Genomic DNA, 24,565 nt, shown 5'->3' on the forward strand with positions numbered 1-24,565 from the left:
GGATACTGATGCTTTCCTTTGCCTTCTTCCCTCAGCAATTGTATTGACTCCTATCAGACAAGGGACTGGGCAAGATGAGCTTTTCATCTGACTGATTATAGTGACTGTGTGTCCTCTAGATTTTTAATATAGGTCTGGTTAGGGTGTCTGCAGCATGAGTCTTTTGAAGTTCTTACTGATTTTCCAAGGCATTTTAAAATATTTTCTAACAGGACTGTATGGATCATTTAAAATCCAATCTACCACCTACAGTATCACAAACCGTTGAAATTCTTTCTTGCATAAGGGCAATTATAATGAAGATAATTTGGGGTTGGTTGTCCTATTACTGTTCACACTGTGAACTCATTTACATCCTGAGCAATTTAATGGGTTCAGACACGTCTCCTTGTGATAGTAATACACTACTACTCACCACGTAGGTTTGTTTTTAAATTGTCAACAACATAGTTCTCTAATTTTTTCAAATATAAATATTTTATATGTATAGTCATCTTCCTGCAGAAGAAAAAAAAATTGAAAAACTTATTCAATCATACTATGCAAATTATTAAAAATATAAATATTTCTGTTAAATATTTCGGTCATACTGATGAAAATCACGGTCCAGTAAAAATTCTAAATTTCTGCTTCTACATAGGTTTGTTTTTAAATTATCAAACCATAGTTCTATAATTTTTAATATAAATATTTTATATGTATAGTCATCTTCCCGCAGAGGAAAAAAAAAATGGAAAAATTATTCAATCATACTTTGAAAATTATTAAAAATATAAATATTTCTGTTAAATATTTTGGTCATACTGATGAAAATCACGGTCCAGTAAAAATTCTAAATTTCTGCTTCTACATAGGTTTGTTTTTAAATTATCAAAACCATAGTTCTATAATTTTTTCAAATATAAATATTTTATATGTATAGTCATCTTCCTACAGAAGAAAAAAATTGAAAAACTTATTCAATCATACTATGAAAATTATTAAAAATATAAATATTTCTGTTAAATATTTCGGTCATACTGATGAAAATCACAGTCCAGTAAAAATTCTAAATTTCTGCTTCTACAGATGCCAAGTACTGTAGAAAATATAGAAATTATTGCTATTCATTAAACTTGTTTGAACACTTGTTATAAAAATGTAAGAACTCGCATTGAATTTCACTTACTCTGAAGCAAAAGCCTAGCTCTGAAATCACATGTGTTGACTGATGGACTCACTGTCTGTGACAAACTGTTGCTTAAAGAAGCATTATAGTCATTGGCTTCTTAACAATGGCATATGCCAATTCTTTCTATGGATTTTTTTTTCCTGTCTATAGTTTTTAATTTTAAGCTTACTGGTATTAATTAGGTAGCTGTTCAGTGACTGGCATTCTTTTTATGTTCTTGCTTTTTGTGATGTTTTTATTTGTCCAACTAATAAAAATGCTTGCAAAAATTCAGGCTTAATAATAAAAGAATACAGACTGTTGAATTTAAAAATGGAGCAAAAGCTGTTGTATTTTTTTAAATTTGAAAATTAGCATCACACTGCAAAGATCATTGTCCTTGCAGGATAAAAAGCAATTAATAAAGATATTGATTGGAGAGGGGACAGAAAATAAGTTTTCTTCTTTACTTCCATATCTATTTCTATGATTTGATTTCTTTCTGTGTCACTGACTTCTGTGCTATAGCCTTTCTGGTGTGTAAAAGAACTTACAGTCAAAAAAACATGTTGACTAATTAAGAAGGATCTTCTATTTCACCTTTGTATAGTGATTATGTGATTTACCTAATCATTTATGTCAGCATTCAAGTGAGACTGGTGCTTTCAAATCAACATTGCAGATGTAAATAATCGGCATGAAATCAGCCAGATACTTAATTATGTTAAAAACCAAGTGCTTTATAAGCTTAGTCCTGTGTGGTTTGCCTGAGCAATGAAGTTTTTCAGTCAAAACCCTACTCCTACAAATAATAGAAAATTAACTGATTTACTGCAGGTACTGCATTAAAGTGTATCATACTGATCAAACTGATTTTTGCATCTACTGGTCTGCATTTATGCTATCAGTGGTTTTTATTTTTATAGATATATATTTTTATTTTGTCTATTTAACCTTTATTATAAATTATACATTGTAATATGTAATATATGTACTAACTAAGTTCAGGCTAAGCACATACATAACACTGGGGGACAAAACCAAAAGTGAGATCTCTGCTTTTTCTTTGCATCTCAGACCTTGCTTGACACTAAACTGCAAATCACTATTCTGTCCAGTAATGTCAGTTGAGTTCCAGTGGTACAAAACTGGTGAAACAGGGAAGCCAATTGCTATGTCACGGGCTCAATATATGCATCTTCTCTCACATCTGGGACTTGCACCATTCTCTGTGCTTCCCTTTGCAAAATGCACATCCCTTCTGTTGCTGTATTTCATAGATTTATTGTTGCAGTCATTCACTGTACGAGTTCCACTTATCCAGTCTGACTCCATACATTGTGTGATAGTTTAACATAATTGATGGAAGCCAAGTCTGGTTTTGAAAGACATTTGAGGAACAGGTTTTCAATAATGTTTACCTTTAGTGCTGTTGATGGCATTCTAATGTCTGTGAATGTCTTCATACTATTTACTCTTAAGGTTCCCTGAGAGACTCAATGGGCATTTTTTTGCCTTATTTTGCATCACGTATTGATTAAAAGATTACCAGGCAGTAATTTCAGGTTCTTTGATTATCTATAATGAGATGCAGATGGCATGTAGATTGTATTAAAAATGCTGAGAGAAAGGAGCTAGAAAGCAAGAGTTATATAGCAAGTAAATTATTCTGCCATTGTGTGCAGACATCATATTGCAATAAAACATGCTCCTGAGGATGACAGAATTTGTCCCTTAGAAATGACTCATTGTTACATTTTGACATATTTTATCACATTAAAGATTCATAAATGTCTTCTTAGAAAAGATAGATATGGAGCAGTGGAAGGTCTACACAGAGATTCCTGCCTTTGATAAAGTCATGGTGCCCTGAATTTACCTGAATGTACCCAGATGCATCAGGGAAGCCTCATCATCAAGTCGATGCTTTTAAAAACAAGAAGTTTGTAATTAGCAGTTTATGGTTTTTACACACATTACTGAAATTAATATTACTGAAATTCTTAGCTAGACTGCTCTTATGCATAATGTTAAAGTTTGTCATACAAGACACATTATTTTGGTTTTTCTCTGACATATGAGTCTGGTAGGCCAGTTTGGGATTCATAGCAATTTTTTTTTTTTTTTTACTTCCCATTTCTAACATTTTGTTTGTTGCACATAAGATACCCAGGAGAAGATCATGGCCTTGGTGGGGTCTGTAATAGTTTTATCATTGGGTTTCTTGTTAAATTTTTTGTACTTGGGAACAGCTATCTTCCTGTTTCCCTGCGTTAAACGGTACTTGTCACTCCCTTCCACACCAAAGGAATATACATTACACACATATGAAGGGCGAGGCAGGAGAGAAGTGTGCTCTGCAGTGCATATCCCATTTGGGTGTGCTGGTGCTTAACTGGCCAAAAATGGCTATGAAAGTTCCAACTTCATAGCAGCTTCTGACCTTCTGGACCCTATACTTGGACCCAAAGTCTATATGAAGTTATATAAAAAGATTGGTAACTGTATCACAGATAATGTGCTCCTCCTTTCAGCTTGACATGTATTTTCATCACATTACTAATCAGCTGGTTGGGCAGTTAAATGCCTCCCTGCCATCCGATCCCGTCAGGTCTCGGAAGCTCAGCAGGGTCAGCCCCGGATTAGTACTTGGATGGGAGACCTCCTGGGAAATGCCGGGTGCTGTAGGTTCTAGTCCTGAGGACTTCACTGGCACTGTCCAAGCTCGCTCGGCCGTGGCAGATGAACCTCAGGACTGAAACGGTGGGGCCAGTTCTGCGCACGCTGAGCCTCACCTAAAATCCACTGCGCAGGCTGGAAGGGCACACCCACGTGGGGACAGCCCTGCCCAAATCTGCGTTCGCCAAGTTTGGCCATACATACATACAATCAACTGGTAGCAGAACCTATAGTTTTTGAAGTTTGGGCTTATCTTTATTTATATTTATATTTAATTCACACAGGTTTATCGAGCAGAACTTGTACCCCTTAAAGAAAAGGTGCATCATGTCAATGACCTCGCTCACCGATTCACTCCCTCTGATATTCAACTCTCCCAGTACAATCTCAGCTGTGTGGAAGACCTGAACACAAGGTGGAAGGTGCTACAGGTACGTTGCATGTGACTTTTCCCTGTATGCTGCATTTAAGTAAATATTTCTATTTCTCTGTGCTTGTTTGTTCCCTGTGGAGTAGCACCAAAGGTGTATTAATGAAAGAGGAACCAAGCTTTCAGAAATGGTGAGAAAATAGGGGTTAAATCTGATGCTGTATTTTCATTTGCTTCTGAATATTTTTAATTAAAATCAGGTAGTCCATTTTTTATATGATTAAAATTCTCATACAGTTAAAATATTTAAATAGTTTATTTACCTTTTACTATTAATATTTGATTGTTGCTGCCAAATATATACATGATCTTTTTTGTTGCCTAGTTTATCCATGTTTTGTGGATATTTTTGTGGTGTATATGGACAATTCAAACAGGACAGTTTACTTCTGCTACTTAATTCATTTTACTATGGTTTAAATAATCTCTGGGAGCAGCAGTTTTAACTAAATTCCATATAGGTTAATGTAGATGAATGATTCTTAGAAGTAAATCTGTAAAATCACACCCACAGAATTACAAGGCATTACATGCATTCAGGCAATTAAAAGGACTCGATGCTGCAAGTAAAGCTGCTTTTATAATTTGAGCTCTAATGCAGAAAAAAATTATTAATATATAATATATAATAATATATATATGATATATATATAGTGTATATTAATATATTATGAAATTAAAAGGAACATCCCATCATAAGTCATAAACTAAATTCTTACCTTAAGAAAAAGTCTTCAAACATGCATACTTTTTTTCCAAAATGCACTGTACCTTAGTTTAAAGTTTTAGGAACTGTATGCATGAGAAAGTGTATGTAACTCTGCATACACTGGTATATGGTCATGGAGGTCCCATAGCAGGGGAGTGATATCATGAGTAAATGAATGTAAATTAAATTAGCTTCATTAAGTGGTGGATTTAACTTGATAATTTATTTCTTGTTACATCACTGCTTCATATTTTGAAATTGAGTTGTGTTTACTTCACTATTTTCTAAAATAGTAGAACTATGAAGTTTAATAAAGAGGTTTGCCTTCCTTGTAAAAACCAAACATTATCAATCGACAAAAATGAACCAATTCCCTCTTTTCCTACAGTGATGCTGTTGATTCTGATAGTTAGTGGGAGGTTATCATTTCTTTATTGCTTCTCCAAAAGAAATCTCACAGCTCTGTGACATCTCCAGTTTATTATCAGTTCATGCAAATATTTACAGAATTTTTTTCTTTCCTAAATTAAAACTTTGCCATGAGAGTGTTAGTTTAAGTAAAAGATCATTAGTCCAAGCTCTTTAGTCATTACTGTCCATTTTTCCCAAGTGCTCAGAATAGAGTACAGGTAATATTATTAAAGCAAATCAACAGAAATCTGGAAGACAAAATGAGTATTCCCAGAATGTTTACCCACATATGAGAGAAATCACATCTGTTAAGTTTTTTATAAAAGCAGCAGCTGATGAAATGAACAGATCTGCTGTGATTCATTGAAAACTACCTTATTTCACTGCTAACTGCCAGTCATTTTCTGAAATATACTTCATTACTTAATTGGGAAATAAAGGAAAGCAGAAAGATTTTTCAGAGTCAAAGCATCCAGGATATGAAGAACTCAACAGATCTGAATGCAAGATCAGGAAAATATTTTGTTGTTATCATTAATAAATGTAATAGAAAGCTGGCTGACCAGATATTACAGATCATTTAAAAATATATAGGGAAAGTCACATGTCTGCATGCAGTTCAAAATAGTATGTTCTTTTTCACAAAGCTCAAGAAGCATTGAGAAAAATTCCCTTTTCACTGTAAATTAATGTCTTGATTTATTAAATTCGGATATTTGGAAAACAAAGTGTTCCATCTTCTCTGAGGATAGATACTTGGTGACAGTATGTCTGAGTGAGATGTTATTGCTGGTAGAACAGAAAGTTAATTGGAATGTTATGGTTTACTGGGGTTTTTGTCATATATACCTAAATGTCATTTGAAAGATACAAAGAGTAAGGTGAAAACAGTGCAGTAAATTTTTTGAACGTATCCTGAGGGGAAAAGACATAAGGAACTTTGAAGAATTATAATATACAAAGGCCAATTTCTGACCTCTGGAAAGAAGGGCACATCTGTTCCGATAATATAATTTTTGTACTTAAAATGGAGTAGAGTGTGAGCTGTTTTGAGAGTAAGAGAACATTTTTGTTAGAATAGAATAGCACAGAATAGTTCAGTTGGAGGGAATGTACAACAATCACCCAAACTACCTGTTCACATGCGATGCCTGCTGGACACTGACACACCTGAGTGGCTTTTTTGAGAGTATTATGTTTTGTTCTCTCTTAGGGTTAGACTTATTTATGTATGACCAGCACTCCAGTTAGGTGTGATAATCTTCACAGAAAACTGAAATTGTGGTCACCCAGTAGGAAAAGCAAAAATGCAAATTGTTTTTGTTTCATGCAAAACCATTCCCCTTCTAAGGTACACTCCTGTTGTTTGTTTCTGATTTTCAATTTGTCTGGTAGGTTTCTTTTTTAGTCTGGTGCTTTTCTGTTATCTTTTTTAATAATTGTCTTTCTTAGACTAATGTCACCTAAAATATCTTCTTAGGACTTTAGCCCTTTTATCATATTTTCTATTGATTTCATCCTTCTGTGTACTTTCATGTGTCTTTCTTTTATGCTAGTTATACTTTCTCATTGGCTTCTATAATTTTTTTTCTCAAAAAGTAATTCTTTCCTTGTTCCTACTCTTTGCCTTTCCCCATCTAACTTTCCCTATTTCTGTTTGGGTTTTTTTATCTGTTCTTTCCTTTTTTCTAGTGTTTTTTTTTCCCCCTCAAGGGCTAGATCTCTCTCTCCTTGTCATATTCCTAAAGGGGAAAATATTTCTTATCCATGTATCACATTTCCTAGAAAATATCACTGCAGAAAATCATAAACCAGAGACTTCTGTGCTATTCCTTACCAGAAAAATGCCAATTCTTGGTTATGTGTGGGAAAAGTGCATAAAGACATGAGATTTATTGCATTGGAAATAACAGCAAATTCTAGTGCTATAAGAAAGTTAAAGAACATTTTGTAAAGGAGGAAATCATCTCTTGTTCATTGCTTTACTAATATTGGGAGTTGCATAAGATTAGAGGAGGAAATTTATCATTTTAAGTGAAATCTTTCAGAGATTTAATGTTATATTAATTTTGCAAACATGAAAATAAGGCCAACTATATTCAGTCATTTGCAATATTGCACAGTGGTTGTACAGTGACATTAGTGCTGTTAGTGAATAGTATCAAATATTGCTCCAGAACCTTCCCAGAACTTCAGTTGTGTTTCTGCAGAAAGGTGTGTCTGCCGTTCATTTACCTCATTTGTATTCCGAGTTGGTGAATATACACTGAGGTATTTCTGGAAGAGAAACGCATAGAAAGCAGTCAACCAGTTACAGACTCCACTAGTCCTGGTTTTGAAGTGTAGTGTGGAGGTTTATTTCATGAATAAAAGCTAATGCACTCAGCTCAGTCACTGAGAACTGTGTCATTATCTGTGGAGTTTAAGCAAAGTGAAAATAATTAGCTCCATGCCTTTAACAGAGTAGTTTTGAGGGAAATATGCTGTTGAATATTTTTTATTTTCCTTAAACATGAAAGGAGATGAAATCTTTCCAGGGAGCTATTTGTTATGGATTTCACAAGGAGCTCTCATGTTCAGATCCTGTGTGCTTCAAACAGTATATGGAATGAGATCATCCTGGGGGAAACCGTGTCTTGCGAACTCTTGCTTACTTCCAGCTGACACTTGGGGAGCCAGGGAGCCCAGATTGGTGGGAGTTACATCTATTTCACTTTGGTTGGAGCTCTGGTTGATGTGGGGCTGGTCAAAGGGCAAAGGCCCTGACATGTAAAAGAATTTACAAATATCCCATGGAGAGCATACCTTTCAGTTATCAAGAAATATTTTTTTATTATTTGTTCAAATCAAATTGTGTTTGCTCTTGTTTAAAACACTACCTTCAATAAGCTGGAAAATAGAGTAAGAATTGTCTTTCCTAAAAAAAAATATAAATCTTTTAAGATATTTATTATATTTATATTTTAGTGCCTTTACTTTTGGAAGTTGTAACCAACTCTGGTCAGTTGTGGCTGATTGTCTCTGAGCACAACAAAAATCTAGAGTTGAACCAGCCCAAGGTCTTTTCCACCCTGAACCATTTCTATAGTTCTATTATTCATGTATGCAGTGTGTGACTGTAAAGAGTCATAAGCCCTAATTTCAGTATCATTCCTAAATGCTCAGCTCCTCTTGTAGCAGTAGCAAAGATTCTCCAGCATGTGGGGGTTTGAAGATTGATGCAGTGCAGAAGCCACGCTGCCTCTTGTTAGAAGCTCCAGCCACAGCTATTTTTCTGTTCCCTCCAACAGTACTCTCTGCTTGCAGGAGCTGTGAAGAACCAGCAGGCTCTTGGTAGCCCTGCAGGCAATTATCTAAAGTTATAGCATCATTTTATTTGTGTTCTGCTGAGGACAGACTCTTTACTGAGCTGTGTAATGCACAATTGTAATAAGTATTATTGCAATTAATTATTTTCAAAGCACCTTCTGGCATCAAAGCATCTTGTGGCTGCTTCACAAATATTAGCTGATTCTTTCAATCTGTGGTGAGAAATATGAATGAATATTATAATCTGTATTTGCAGAGGTACTAACATCGAGAATACAAAAGCCAAAAAGGAAATCCCTTCTTTCCTAAAATCAATGTGAAATTGTGGCAATGCATCAAAGTCTTTCTGGCCTCTATATGTAAATGTCCCACCACGAATTAATGATAGGCATTTTCAGATATTTGTTCATACCCAGTGAAGCTCTGAGAAGCTGAGTCAGGGGATTCTGTGCACCCATCCCCAGCTCACACCTCACTTTTGATAGGGGTTGGCCACCAGGGCAAATAAGTTACATCAAAATGGAAGTTGAAATCATCAGCGACCTATTATGGTCCTTTTTAGATTTGTTTGAGTTCTGGTTTTGTTTAGTTGGGTTTTTTTTTAATTTTACTTCATCTTCTGTCCTCCATGTCTTCTCCAAGAAAATAATCACCTGAAAAGAAATGAAATAACAGCAAAAATACATAAAAAGTCTTTTGCGGGTCTCTCGCAGTTGAATTTAAACAAAGTTTGTGAGATTCTCAGGTCCTCTTTTTATCTGTACATGGCATGGTAATGGCTTCAGGAAGTATACTTCAAGTCTAAACCATGGAATTAAGATCTGGTTGTGATTAAGGATATTTTCTTTTATCATTTTTCCTAAAGAAAAAGGAAAATCTCTCTCACTTTACAGTTCAGCTGTCAAATTGATACTGCAAAGGATACTCAGATAGGAAAACTCCAGTCGTATTTAAAGAGAAAATTTGTCTTATTGTTTCATATGTCTTATAGTGCAAGTGGAGTTATTTATTTTTAAACAGTGATTGTAAACTGGGGGTATGTTACAGTTGGTAGAATGGCAGATGATGCAACAATAGCAAGAAAGATGTTTCTTCTCTGAATGAGATGGAGAATGTCATGTATATATGAATATGCAATACAAAAGGCAGTTATATTTTTATATTTGTGCAGTATTACCTTTCTGTTACTTTACTGGTTCTCTTTCCATTGTGATAGTTCCTTAATTTTATTCATTAATTTTTTTCTATTTGTTTGGGTTTTCCTCTGTTTTTAAACTCTATTTTGACATGTGGCATCTGTAAGTAGCTGACAAAAACGACGAACAACTTTTCTGGTTTGGAGCCAAAATTCTACCTCACCTATAATTACAGTAATTAGTGGACTAATAAAACCATAGTGCTTTTGAACCTTGATATTAAAATTATTTCATAGTTGCAGACTTCATCTTCCCAGCAGAGGGAGATTTTGATCCTTTTGGGAAGTTGAGTTTTCCCATCAGACTACTTAGTTCAAATGTTGTTTTGTATATTCCGTGAGAACTGGAACTTCTGCCAAGACCACAATTGTTACAGCTCTTTAATGGTCTCTTATTTATTTAATTGACTATGCCAGTTAGCTGTAGAAGTCATATACCCATGCATTTTTCTTAATTTCTGTTATCCTGAGTCTCAGATTTGCTCAATGTTTGTCTGCAAAAATCATAGAATCATAGAATGGATTGGGTTGGAAAAGACCTCCGAGATCATAGAGTCCAACCCTTGGTCCAACTCCAGTCCCTTTACCAGATCATGGCACTCAGTGCCACGGCCAATCTGCATTTAAAAACCTCCAGGGATGAGGAATCCACCCCCTCTCTGGGCAGCCCATTCCAATGCCTGATTACTCTCTCTGTAAAGAATTTTTTTCTGATCTCCAACTTCAATTTCCCCTGGCAGAGCTTGAGCCCATCGTGCCCCCTTGTCCTATTGCTGAGTGCCTGGGAGAAGAGACCAACCCCCACCTGGCCAGAACTTCCCTTCAGGTAGTTCCAGACAGTGCTGAGGTCACCTCTGAGCCTCCTCTTCTCCAGGCTGAACACCCCCAGCTCCCTCAGCCTCTCCCCATAGGGCTTGTGCTCCAGTCCCTTCACCAGCCTTGTTGCTCTTCTCTGGACTCGCTCCAGCCCCTCAATATCCTTTCTGAACTGAGGGGCCCAGAACTGAACACAACACTCAAGGTGTGGCCTCACCAACGCAGAGTACAGGGGAAGGGTCACTGCCCTGGGCCTGCTGGCCATGGTATTTTTGATACAGGCCAGGATCCCATTGGCCTTCTTGGCCACCTGGGCACACATATGCATATAGAATTAATTTTAAAGTCATTAATTCTTTAAGAGATCCTATTTATTTATTTCTGTAAACTGGTGGAGGAAGGCCAGCTATCTGGATTGGGATTCAATTCTTCTAATGAAGTGTGTGTCAAAAACTGGAGAGGTTCCTTCCTAAATTAGGAGGACACCTTCATTGTGACATCTTTAGGGCAGTCAGTGAAAGAAAGTGTGTGTGTAAGAATAAATGCACCTGGTGATCATCCACAGCCCTGACAGCAGGAAAACTAATAAAACCTTGTTAAATTTATGATGTTGTGTGTGATGAGTTTTGGGTTGTTGGAAATCACAAATGCTTTAGTCATTTTATGTATAGGAGATACATTCTTTTAGAGTTTTCTTACCCTCTTTTGACTTGCTTTACTCTGGAATTTTGTCCTCTGTGAAGATGTTTTGAAGAACCATGCAGAAGAAAAGCAATTTACCTCTTTATATTCTCATTACAGTAGGCATATGTGGACTTCTTTTGCTGTATTTTTTTCTTTTTCATATATGTATATGGGTGTATGGGACTACAAAAACTGAATTATGCTGTTTATATGCAAAAAAGCACTTAAGGGTATAAGAAAATATATTGCACGTGTAGTTTGAATCTGGCACTCTATTGTACAACTTTTCCATGTACAATATATTCTGTAAGATCTTCAATTTATCTGTTTGATGGATAAATGATAGGAAAAGAATGACCATATTAGTTGATAGATATGTAAGTCTCATTTCCTTTTAAAAGAAGACTTTCACAATTTACTCCCACCTGTCAGCAGTTATAGATTGTGTTTGGCAGCACACATCTATATGACTCATACCAGACTATATTTAGGATACTGAGGAAAACAGAGGTTATGATACTGTTGGAAATATATTCACTGGAAACCAACATCCACTAGTTTTATTGCTTTTTAGTCAAATAGTTTTAGTTAAATCATCCACTATGTAGCTCTTAAACTTATTTCATAACCATAATTGAAACTATGTTCTTTAATGTTCACCATCCATAATACCTGATCATCTGAAAACCACTAACAAATTATTTCTGTAAAAGACCTTTTGACAAGGAATATGGAAGTTACATTTGGAGAATAAAGCTCTGAGTTTCAGTCCTAGAAAGAGGTGTAGTCTATGGGATTTCAAAGTGTTTCCTTGGATGCTAAAATTTCAGAGAGCTTCATCTTTTTCCTGCACAAATTGAGAGAATATTGCCTGATTTTTTTCTACACCTTTTCAAGTGTGTGACCTGGTCCCAGTCATCCCAATCATCTATGCTGTCTTGGTTTGAGATAAGCAACTGCCACCCTCCCCAAGCACAGAGAGAAAAGCCTCCCTCCTAACACCAGGGAAAGGGAGGAAAAGAGAGGGGAAAGAAAAAAAAACAAACACTTCAAACCATGTTTATACTAAATCTACAGATATTTTCACAGAAAGAAAGAGACAATTAGAAGAGAGTACAAATATTCACTCACACAAGTCTGCAACAACAAGTTCCCCACCTCAACTTCTTAACGAACACACAAATTCTACTGTCCTAACTACACATTACTTAAGAAAACACTTATTCCCCAGGGAGACAAACTCAAGCAGAAAGGAGAGATCCAGAACAACACAATTTACTTTCCTGAGGTACCCTGTGAGCCAGTGGTGGGCCTGGTCCTCTCCATCCCCCCTGGGACAGCATCGTGTGTCCTCCCAAGAGGAGGCTGAGAAGCCACTGCCTTAACCACTCCCACACTGGTTCCTACTGCCCTGGAGATGATGTCATAATGTGGTATGGAATACAAACTTACTGGCTAGAAGAGGTCAGCTGTTAGCTCAGCCCAGCTCAAGTCAGCTGACAGCTTCAGCCTAGTCCAGACTTCAGAGCCCAAATCTAGGCCCACCTGGGGGAACCCATAACATTTGCTCATTGTAAAACTTAGGGGGTTTAAGGTAAGAACGTGTGAGGCTGAATAGCTGGGAAATGCATAAAGTTAGCAGCAGTCAGAGAAGTGAAAGCAAACAAGGACAAAAGCAGAATGAACCTTGCAATTATAAGTCAATCTCCAATCCGAGCTTCCATTTCACAGGCCCTTTTCCTTCCCAAAATGTTATCAACTGTCAGAGCACATAATCTGGGGGTTGGATTTGCAAAAGCAATGGAACAGGACAGGATTGCAGAGAGTCAGGTAGGGCAGGGTGTGATGTCAGCTCTCTGCCAACACCAGGAGGCTGCTGAATCCCTGCAATTTCTGTCCTGCTCCCTATCCTGGAGGGGCTCCACTGCCGACACGTGTCGGCTGTCCATCCATGCCCGCCTGGTTTGGAGCGAGGTTAGAGCAGATGGACAGAGTTTGCTTTGAATGTGGAACACGTTTGGCACAGATAGAGCATCCACTGAATTTAAGAGCTGCCCTATAAAGGCTCTCTAATGTGATTTTCAGAGGCTTGTAACTCAATGAAACCTTAATGAATACCCTTGGATTGGAAGCAATATAAAACCCCTCAGATTCCGAGGACCAGTGCCAAAGTATTGTTAAAGGTTTTTAGAGGGAGAATGTAAAACTGGCAAAACATATTTCTCTTTCTCACCATTTTCACTAATCCCTTCTTCTGAAATGATGTGATTTTCTCTAGAAGCAGCTTCATTTAAAGTGATTAAAAGCCCAAGGTAGAGAGATAATACACAAATTTCCAGTGCAAAAGGTTAATGTTAGCCTTTTTTATTTCTTTGTTGAGCCATTTTGTGTCTTTCTGACATATCAATTATATGTTATATTACTACAGATATGTTTATGTCAGGCTATCTACTTTCAGGTTACAGAACATTTTTACAGTCTCTAAACTAGGTAGTATTTTGTGCTGTATTTTTTAAATCTTTTTGCTTCAGTGAGACTTTAAGCTAAGATTTTTTTCTGCTTTAGAAGTACTGTTAATAATAGTCTTTATAATAATAAAAATGTCAATGGCATTAAGTTGTGACACAAATCTGAAACCAGCCTTTGCAGAAGATTATGTGTGTCATTTTCAAAATAGTTTCACAAGGTGCTCTCTGAAGTTGCCATTTTGGTTTTCAACAGGGCTTCAGTAAAGCTTAATGTTGTATCCTTGTGTAGAAAATTATGGGCAGCATGGAAGTGATGTAATAGCATGTTTGCTGTAGAGGAGGGCACTTCATAATCAAAATGGCTCAAATCCCTTTATATGTTGTGTATGCAAACATTCTCTACTGAGTCCTTCCTAATTTGGATTCACCTAGCACATCACAGGCAAAAGGAGTTGTTTCAAGGCACTTATTGCTTCAAGTGGCTCATCTAACTGGTCAATTCTTGTGCTTCTTGTTGCTTTATAAAACATTGATACTGCAGTAACCTTTAGAAATGCACCCCTTAGTTGCAGAACAAACCTAGTATAAATTATGTTTGCAGTTTCATATTTTAATAATATTAATTTTTTTTTGTCCTTGGAAAATCATAGCAACCTCCAAATCCTGTGTTGTGGAAATGTATTCTTTAGGGTATGCCACTTTTTTGTGGAAGCCTCAAGGGTGTAGGTTAAAGATTCAATTAGTCTTTCTCTTCCATTTTCTCAGATGTTCAAAGTTGTTTCTCTACCACAGCTCAGTTTGTTTCAAAACAAAATTAATTAGCATTAATCAAGCCACAAAAATAAGCCTAAAGGCTACATTTGTAGATAGTATATTCATTCTGTTGAATGTTTCCACTCTCATTTCTCTGATTTCTTGTACTGACCTCAAGTGTTTTGTGTCTTTTTCTCCCCAAACCCTCATTTATGACTCTTTCATCTCTAAAAACAATGAGTTCTGTCCTACTTAACTAACACATAGCTGATAATATAGCACTGATTCAGCAATGCAGTGATTTTGGGGATATTCAGAAACAGAAGAATGTATCTCCCATAAAATAGCTTTGTGTTTCTTTTATATTCAAGCATTACAGTTCCTTATCTCAAAACATCACATTTCAAATCCCGAGTTGACTCTGTACTTTTGCCAGCCAAAGAGCTCAGATAACTGAATTTGGTTTGCACATCAGTTGTCCCAGTTGGCTGCAATAGACCCCCGAACCTGCAGAGGTTTGACTTTAGAGAGGAAGAGGTTACATTTTTCTCATAAAGCCTTCATAACTTTATTCAGCTGTGAATGACATGAAATACTGTCAGACCAGTATGGTCTGCTGCAGAAATCATGCAAACTTCCTTTTTTAAAAAGTGAAGATCTAATCTTTTTTCTTCACCGGTGAATAGGAGGTCAGCTCGCAGCAAATAAAGTTTCTGGAAGACAGAGGCAAATCCAATTTTATCACCACTTTTCTCTCTCAACACTGTGCCCCCATATCGTTAGACTGTGCTCAGTAATTCCGACAGCTGATGGGATAAGATTGTGATTTTTAACAGTGCTAGCCATACCAATTACTTCAGCTTTGCCAATGATACTCTACATATTTTTCAAATTATTTTAACTATCTTGCACATGAATTTACATGTTTTTAAGTGGTATCCATTTTTGGATCAGAAAGGGGTGTTATAGAATGTAGTTAAATTAGAATGGCATTGAGTTGATGTGGTGTAAGTAGCCTGTTTCACTGCAGTTCTGACAGTTTACATAGTCTAAAGGTGTGTTCTGTTCTTTAGAAAAGGGGGCCAGAAAAACAAGCTCTAGGTCATGTAAATTTGTGTTAATTCTTATTTATTGTTATAGAATCATAGAATCATAGAATCGATTGGGTTGGAAAAGACCTCCAAGATCATCGAGTCCAACCCTTGGTCCAACTCCAGTCCCTTTACCAGATCATGGCACTCAGCGCCACGTCCAATCTGTGTTTAAAAACCTCCAGGGGTGGTGAATCCACCACCTCTCTGGGCAGCCCATTCCAATGCCTGATTACTCTCTCTGTAAAAAATTTTTTCCTGATATCCAACTTAAATTTCCCCTGGCAGAGCTTGAGCCCATCGTGCCCCCTTGTCCTATTGCTGAGTGCCTGGGAGAAGAGACCAGCCCCCACCTGGCCAGAACTTCCCTTCAGGCAGTTCTAGACAGTGATGAGGTCACCTCTGAGCCTCCTCTTCTCCAGGCTAAACACCCCCAGCTCCCTCAGCCTCTCCCCATAGGACTTGTGCTCCAGTCCCTTCACCAGCCTTGTTGCTCTTCTCTGGACTCGCTCCAGCCCCTCAATGTCCTTTCTGAACTGAGGGGCCCAGAACTGAACACAACACTCAAGGTGTGGCCTCACCAATGCAGAGTACAGGGGAAGGGTCACTGCCCTGGGCCTGCTGGTCACGCTATTTTTGATACAGGACAGGATCCCATTGGCCTTCTTGGCCACCTGGGCACACTGTTGGCTCCTGTTGAGCTTCCTGTCAATTAGTACCCCCAGGTCCCTCTGCCTGGCTGCTCTCCAGCCACTCTGTGCCCAGCCTGGAGCGCTGCAGGGGGTTGTTGTGGCCAAAGGGCAGGACCTGCACTTGGCCTTGTTGAACTTCACCCCATTGGAATCAGCCCATCTCTCCAGTCTATCCAGATCCCTCTGCAGAGCCCTCCTGCCTTCCAGCAGGTCGACACTCCCTCCCAGCTTGGTTAGGTTATTTAGGTCGAGGCCCATGAATCCCAGCTAATGGTGTCTCTGTGATGTGAGTTGCACTGCAGTGCGTGGAAAGGGCTTTAGACACAAACTATGGTCTTGTTCAGCATGTTCATTGAAAGCATGGTTATATTCAAGGAAAACCATGATGCTGTAAAATGTATTTCTGTTAGTCTGTGAACTATTCCAAAAAACAAATCAGACTCTTTAACATGACATTTACGTGCTATTAAATGGTATTCAGTGGTAACACTGCTCTGTGAAACAGGAGGCACAAGGCAGACTTCAGACTGGTATGTCAGAGCTTAAGCCACCGTGGGCTGTTGGCTTTGTCTGCTCTGCCATTCCTCACAACTGTACTGACTGCTGTCCCTGCTGAGTCTGCACAGCTCAGATATCCTTGTATGACCCAAGAGCAACATTTGTGCCTTTTTGTGCCAGAAAAAAACCACCTGTATTGTACGGTTTGTCAGAAAACATCCTACAGAAGGTGTAAAATCTGAAAGAATAAAAAGCCTGATTTGCTGTTTTTAGAAAGATAATCAATTCTTAAACCTTTAGATAGGAATTAACACTTGTTTCTGATCCTTTTAGCACTTTGGAGGGTTAGCACTGAAAAAATGTATTCACAATTGTACATGAAGTAGATTTCATGAGCTCTCACACTATGTTAACTACATGATCAGTATATTCACACAGCCATGTTACTGTTCAGAGATACTGTATCTCACTGTCTTCTCTCGTATTCAGGCTCTAACTTGCCAGAGATTTTTAATTTATTTTTTTTTTCTGAATGAGAATATGACTAACAGATGTTTGGTTTTGGCTCCATTTCTACATTCTTTGAAAGCTGGAGAATTAAATTGCTGACATTCAGACAACACTAATTCACATATCCAGGGAGCCTAATTTGCCATCCCAGAGATTCTGATTCCTGGTGTTCATGGGTTTAAAAACCATTTCAGTGGCACAATGTAAGAATAGGCTGGGGAGTTTCAATGGTTTGCTCCTGCTAAACATAATCACATTTTATAAACATCTGCGTCATTACTGGTGTGATTCATCTCTAAGCTGTATACAGCTGTGTTTGCAGTTTCAATTAACACTCCTCTAATTTCATATCCATCTCATGTTGCTAATTTAGTTAATTTATTCATAATTAAGAGTATTCTATTTTCTAGGAAGGTTTCTGGAACTTAGTGCATTATAAAATATTAAAAAAAAACCAAACTAAAGCCGAAGCATTTTGACTCTTACAATGGTCACATCAGCAAAAGAATGTCATTATTGTCCCTAGAGAGGAAGACAAGATATAAGAGACATTTTTTCTTTTCTCACTGTGGAATGAGAAACCTTTGGAACATTATGGCTTTGTGTTTGAAAGAAAATGACAGTATGGATGTGCTCTTTTCTCTTTTTTTGCCTTTCTCTCTTTTGCCTAAAATCTAATATAATTCTCTAATTTAGACTGATACAGCTGGTTTTAATATGTAAGAAAAAATGATAACACTGAAAAGGGTCTTACAAGAGCAGAGGGGAGTGTGAGACATGAATCATCCTCTCTCTGACATTTTTGTCCTCTAACATTTCTATCTTAGAGTAAAATGTATTTAAAAGGACCTATGTGATTAGAAACTGTGAGATAACTTTGAAAAATTAATCCTGAGGCATATTCAGGTGGAAGATAATAGTTGGACTTGATGATCCTCATGGATCCCTTCCAACTCAGAATATTCTGTGAAACCTTTGGAATAAGGACTGTCTTAGTATTTATGAAAACAAATGTTTGCTTTTTTTAAAAATATGCTTTGTGTATCAGTACAAGAATATTGTGTGCAAAACAGAAATCCTAGAAATGATCTTTCCTGCAGTTGTCAACAATCTAATGGTGTTCTGCCATTTTACCAGGACTGGTTACAACTCTCCAGGCTTCTGTAAATACAGAAATGCTGTGTTCTCCCTTACCTTCCTAAGTCCTACAAGGATATGTAGTCTAGGAAGTGGCTACAATATTTAGGAGTTGTATGTATAAATGGTTCTTCTAAAAAAAAAAAATAGAAAAGAAGAAAACTCTCATCTTTAGCATGAAAATTATTTTGATATACTTGTGTGTTAGTGACCAGGAAAGCAGAACAATGGAAGTTCAGCATCCCTTTCTGGAAAAGAAAAGAGGGAGAAATACAGTACAGTCTTCTTTCTTTTTAAAAAGCAGTTGTTTGAGATAAATATTATCGTGAGTATTGCTATAATTTGAGGTAAACAGAGGGCTCTCCAAGTTGTACAGAAAGTGTTGAAATAGTGTGATCAATATGTCTCAAGCAGAGCTGCAGGTTTTTAATGACAGCTGCTGAATCCCTTATTGCTGAAAATCACAGTTGTCTGCTGCTTTTTCCTTTAATCTTCCCCTGCCTTCAGTCTCCTTGATGCTCTTTTAAGTTTCTCTCATTGCTCTTTTTTCTCCTTGAAGCTTCCTTTCTTCCTCTCCATATAAGCTTCTCCTTGCCTATCATGCCATTGACAATCAAGCCACTATTTATTAAAAAAGGCTAGGAAGAAAATCATTAAACAAATAGAGAACACAGCTAGAAAATTTATAATCTAAAATGAGAAGAAAAGAAAGGGATGGAGAGAAGAAAAGTACAATGTAAGGTGAGGGAGGTTTTTAGTCATGGCAGTTATAAGAGTCACCACCTTTTCTTTTCCCAAGAAATCTCTTAAGATCAGAGTTAGTGAAAGACACAGCCATGGTCTGAGCAGACCTCTAAAGCACTTCAAAGCAGACCATCTCATAATTTTATTTTACTTTTCAAATGTTAATGTTGGATTGTAATATTTTGCTGATACTAAAAGTTTGAACCATTTCATCATTTTAGCTGCTTAATCTGTATTTAGGAAACAGAATGACAATTCCTTGTACAAATACCAGGCTGCACCACCTTTTTTTTTACTATAATGATGATCAGGGTTAAACAAGATTATAGAAATTTTCCAGGGTCCTGTTTCACTGCAAGCTCAAGGCAAAAGAGATTGATTCAAGTGCCTACAGAAAGATAGATGGACATAGGTTGTTCAAGCTTCTAAGCATATTTAACACCTTTTGTTATATGTGTCCATTCTCCAGGTTTTACTATGCAAGAAGGGAAACAGTCATTTTCTGTACACACAAAAAAATTAATGACTTCTTTTCCCTCCAAGGAGGGATGAGTCTTCAAAAGGGAGCACATAAACCTTTTCAATTTTATTGTATTGATATCATACTATGGAGTTTCGATGCTTTTTTCTTTTCCCTTTTCTTTTCCTAAAATCATCAGGCAATTTTGCCTTATTCTTCAGATGCTAAGATGCTGTGGAATTCTCTAAACCTCTGTGAATTTGTATTTTAAAGAGAATTGCACAGGGTTTGCCTATCTATCCAGAGGCATGTCTGTGCCACAGGTTGGAAATAAATACCCAAATCTCGAACCATCTTCCTGCTTAAATTAAGCTTTTCAGATAAAAGTTTTGGGTTTCAGTTCTGAACCTTCAATTTCATGACATTAGACACAGGATTCCCGTCCATGTTTCTCCCAGAAAAGGATTTAACTCATGCAGTATTACAAAAAAAAATGTGGTCAATTTTTATCTTCTGCATAGTTTTGCTGATAGAGAAAAAAAAAAAGTACTTGCCATGAAAATATTGGTGCATTTTTAAGTGTTTCAGCTTTGTGTCTTTAACATCAGAGGATGATTTTATTTGTTGAGTACTCTCAGAACTTCTGAAGGACTTGCCTACGTAGTGGTGATGTGGATGGGATATGAGTACAGCATTGCTGTGCTCACAGGTGCTGACACAGAGTGAGCTCCCAGTCTGAGTTCTGAATGCGCCCTTGGTTTAGTCATCATTTGTTCTGCTACAGCATATGTCTGTTTTAATATAGAAATCAGTGTCATTTGCAATAAATATTAGTCTTGAAGTGTAGTTCAGTTAATACTCTCCCCCCTCCTCCCCCCCACTCTTCAAAGACTGCTCTCTGATCCTAAGTAATGCACTAATAGACCTCACAGCTGTCTGGATATCTCTTTCTCTGGATCAGCCAATTCCTAAAATGTTTATGTTAAATATGTTAAATGTTTACTTGCTATGTAAAACAAAGGTGATTTTGAGTCACTTACCTGGGAAAAACGATCTGCATTTAATTGACCAATAAAACAGACCAGCCAAGATTAAAAATCAGTCAATAGAAGATCAAGAAAGGAAGTGGGATCATTTAGGCCATCAAAAGATCAGACATATTCCATTTATGAAAAGGCAATTCTCCCTTCTGATAGGATGCCCACGTCTGCTCCTGGATGTCAGTGCAAGTGCTGTGTGCCTTACCTGTGCTGGTCCTGCTTACTTCAGTGGAAGGCACTTACAAAGTCAGCAGGATTTAGCTGCCTGATTCCTGGTCATGTCAATCTGTTACCCTTCACTTGTGGAAAATGTTCAAAGGTTCTTGTTCTATTACACTACACGATAAAGTCTGTGCAGATTTGAAAACCTGGGTTTGTTTCTGAGGGTTTTTATATGCTGTCCTCCCACTCTGAGGACTGTATAAATCCCATTAAAGCAGCAGCCTCTCAAAGTACTTCAGCAGGACTTGGTTGAGGTTTTGTTTTGGTTTGGGTTTTTTTTAATATTCAGATGCATAGGCAAACTTCTAGAATTTTAATTATATCTGCATCTGATGAGCTGCAGAAATGTAAAAGGGGTTTGGGTGAGATTTAATTTTAGATAGTAGCTTAATTAACTGCATTTCTAAAAACCACTGCAGCTTTAATTAAATTTCTCTATGTTAATTTAGTTATTTAATTGAAAATTTATTGGGATAGTCCTTACAATTTATAACTCTTTCTGTATGAGGATCTTAAAGAACAGATCATAATAATAATTAAAAATAAAATCCAAACTGTATTTATGTTTTTCCTGTATTTCTTCTGGCTTTCAGTCTATAAATGGTGACTGGAGAAGTATTCGTCTCTTCTCTGGTGTTGAGTTGGTTATATCCCACCTCAGCTGTTGTCCCTTTTTCAATGTCATGTCAACACTGGCTTGTACTACTGCAAAAGTATCACTTGCAGGACTTTTCAGGTGTTGGAGTGGGTTGTGGTGCACAGGGAAAGCTGTTTGAGTTCTGGGTCTGTAGGATTCTGTGCTGTCAGAGGTATAAGAAATAGGGGAGCAAGTCCGGTAAGGGGAGCAGGAGCCAGAAACACTTTGATCCTTTTGTAGCCTTTCATTGGCACCTGCACATTCCCAGAACAGCTTTTAATGTCTCTCTGGTTCCCTGCTCTGCACTGAGAGGTGTGGAGAGACAAAGAGAGGCTGCAGCACTGCACATTCTTAAAGGAGGTTGTGCAGCTACTGAAATGAAACCCTGTACTGTGTGTCCATCTTGTCTCATGACTTCATGAGAAAAGGTTAATGATTTCTTTTCACAGTCAGGCTGCATCTACCTGAAGCAGAAATACATAATATATATGTTCTAATAAACATCATATGCAAATTAGAAACATCATATACAAATTAGAATTACTTTAAACTTGTGTTCCATTTCTGAACCTTACCAATAATCACAATCTTCCAGGGACAGAACTCAGAATTTCAATAATACATGCTTTCCTCTACTTGAAATTATTTCCACTGCCCTACATTTCCCTTGCAACTCAAAAATTACATCCTATTGATACATTGCCAGAGAGTCTGTTCATAACAATTTTCTTTTCCTTCCCGACACCTATTGCATGCATCAGTTGTATAAATGGTGACTTCATGTCTTTTTAGTGCAGCTGGACATTTTCATTTACCCTTTTCATCTGAGCATCATTCATTAGTGTTCCTTCATATTTTTGTCCACAGTGCACAGTTTCTACAGAATGCTGTGATCTATACAGCTAAATAGAGGAGGACTTCATGTCCTTCCAGTGTCATATCTGTCCAGTAATATATTTGAGACAGAGCATACAATCCTATTTGTTTGCCTTCCTTGAGGTACCTTTCTATCTTAGTTTATTCCATTCTGCTTTATTTGTGGTACAGCAGATTGTTTGAAGTGAAATTTGACTTCTGTATATTCTTAAATTGTTCAGTGAAGTAAACAGTAAGACTGTGAATTCCCATGAAGTCACAGTATAATACATAAATAGAAAGTTGAGTAGAACATTAGGTTTATGAACTCATGAGCCATTTTTCCCAATGGTAGGAAGTGCTTCTAAATGAACCAAAATAACTTGCTCAAAAGAAAGTCTGAAATAATGGCCAACATCATTATGATCTCAACATACTTGGCCAACTTGGAAGATGGGTGGTGCTGCTCCTGGGACAGTTGCTGTAGTTTCAGTGTCTTTGATAGCTGATGTAATGTCTGCAGACTGTTAGATCTATAAAATTGCAAATCCAGAAACTAGTGATGGATTGTGCTCCTTCTTGAAACACTATGCACTTATTTTAAGGGCTATTTGCTCAACAAAGAGTTCACATTAAAATATTTTTTATTACTTGATTGGTATAGGATGTCCAGATACAGTAATAGTGTCTTCTGTGATCATATTCCAAGGGACAACATTTCTTCTATACCATCCTATCAAGAATGTGTATCCTAAGTAATTAGTTACTACGGTTAATTATTGTAATAAAGCCCATCCTGTACCTCTTTTGGAAGTGTTTTGCTTCATGGCCTCCATGGCCAAGTACGTTTCAGCCACAGCAGTTCTTGAGCACAAAGTGAGTTGCCCAGTTTAGCATTTGTTAAACTTCAATGTTAACATACTATTGAATGTCAGGAAAGTCAGGATTTAAAAGAGGCACCAAACCTACAGAGTATTCTGTAGTCTTGAGGCATGGCTGAAGTCAAAGAGCCTTGTCTTTCCACCAAGTCTGAACCAGGTGCTCAGTTACGATTAATTGTGATGTGTATTTTGCTTTGTCTTTAAAATAATAAATAATATTCAAGTCTGATTACTCAGTAATGTGCCTTGGGCTTACAAATTTGTACAGCCTAATACTGATTTACAAAATGTGGTCTGATCTTTTCTCTGTGCTTCCTGATACTCCATTCAATATTAGCACTCTTCAACAGTAGGCATTTGCCTGAATATTCACTCTCATTCTTTAGTTCTAAGATCACAGTCTGACTGCAGAAGTCTTTGGTATACCAAGAATAAGTTCAGAGTGCTGGTGATGCCGAAGGGGTTTTTTTTTGAATTTTCAATTTTCATATTTTGTAGATTTTAGGAACACAGTAGATGTAATGCTGTAGATTTTAGTGAATTAATATTCAGCAGCTTGTAGCATAAAGTCCTTCTATTTCTACCCCTGCTCCAGAACAGGCAGCTGAGATCTGCCAGCTATTTAGTCTCTTCCTCAAGGTACCTGATTAAAGCATATCAGAAGAGAACATAAACATGGAGCAGTGTGACCCGAAGCCCTGGAGAGCGTCCAAGAGACCTTTGTGTGCTGAAGAAGAGGAGGTGGATGAAGGCAGAGGGTCCCAATGACCCCAGCCCCAATTCAACAGGGGTGGGAACTGGGAGGGGACAGAGGTGGAACTGGACATGTGGACAGTAGTGATTGGATAGGTTATATTATAAAAGCTGTAGAACTTAGAGCTTGCAGGTGCACGTCGATGTATTCCTGGATGAGCGGGGCTGCTCATTAAAGTGCCTGCCCATTATCTTATCTCCTACAAAACTTGGCTCAGAGTCTTTTTTACAGACTTTTATGGCAACACTGGAAATACATATTTTAGAACACGACTTCCATTGTTCATAATATTCCCTAGTTAATATATGCTGGTAACAAAAGGAAACCTGTAAAAGGCTCATTCAATCTGCATTTATGATATAAATGGTAGAATTCTTAAAGATCACAGCAAGAACATTTGGAGTATAAACACTTTAGCATACTCTAATATGAATCTATTA

General features: G+C 37.2%; 1 protein-coding gene across 11 annotated transcripts in view; it reads left to right on the plus strand.

Annotated features, from left to right (window-relative positions):
- The window catches only part of DMD (dystrophin), a 1,187,916-nt gene that overhangs the window by 1,013,169 nt on the left and 150,182 nt on the right, over positions 1-24,565 (plus strand). For all 11 annotated transcript variants that reach the window (XM_071568723.1, XM_071569521.1, XM_071566241.1 and 8 more), the window contains one exon: positions 4,114-4,260. In XM_071568723.1, the coding sequence (XP_071424824.1) occupies positions 4,114-4,260 (147 nt within the window). The remainder of the gene's footprint in view (positions 1-4,113; positions 4,261-24,565) is intronic.

Source organism: Pithys albifrons, chromosome 1 (genome assembly GCF_047495875.1).
Source record: "Pithys albifrons albifrons isolate INPA30051 chromosome 1, PitAlb_v1, whole genome shotgun sequence".
Classification (NCBI taxonomy): domain Eukaryota; kingdom Metazoa; phylum Chordata; class Aves; order Passeriformes; family Thamnophilidae; genus Pithys; species Pithys albifrons.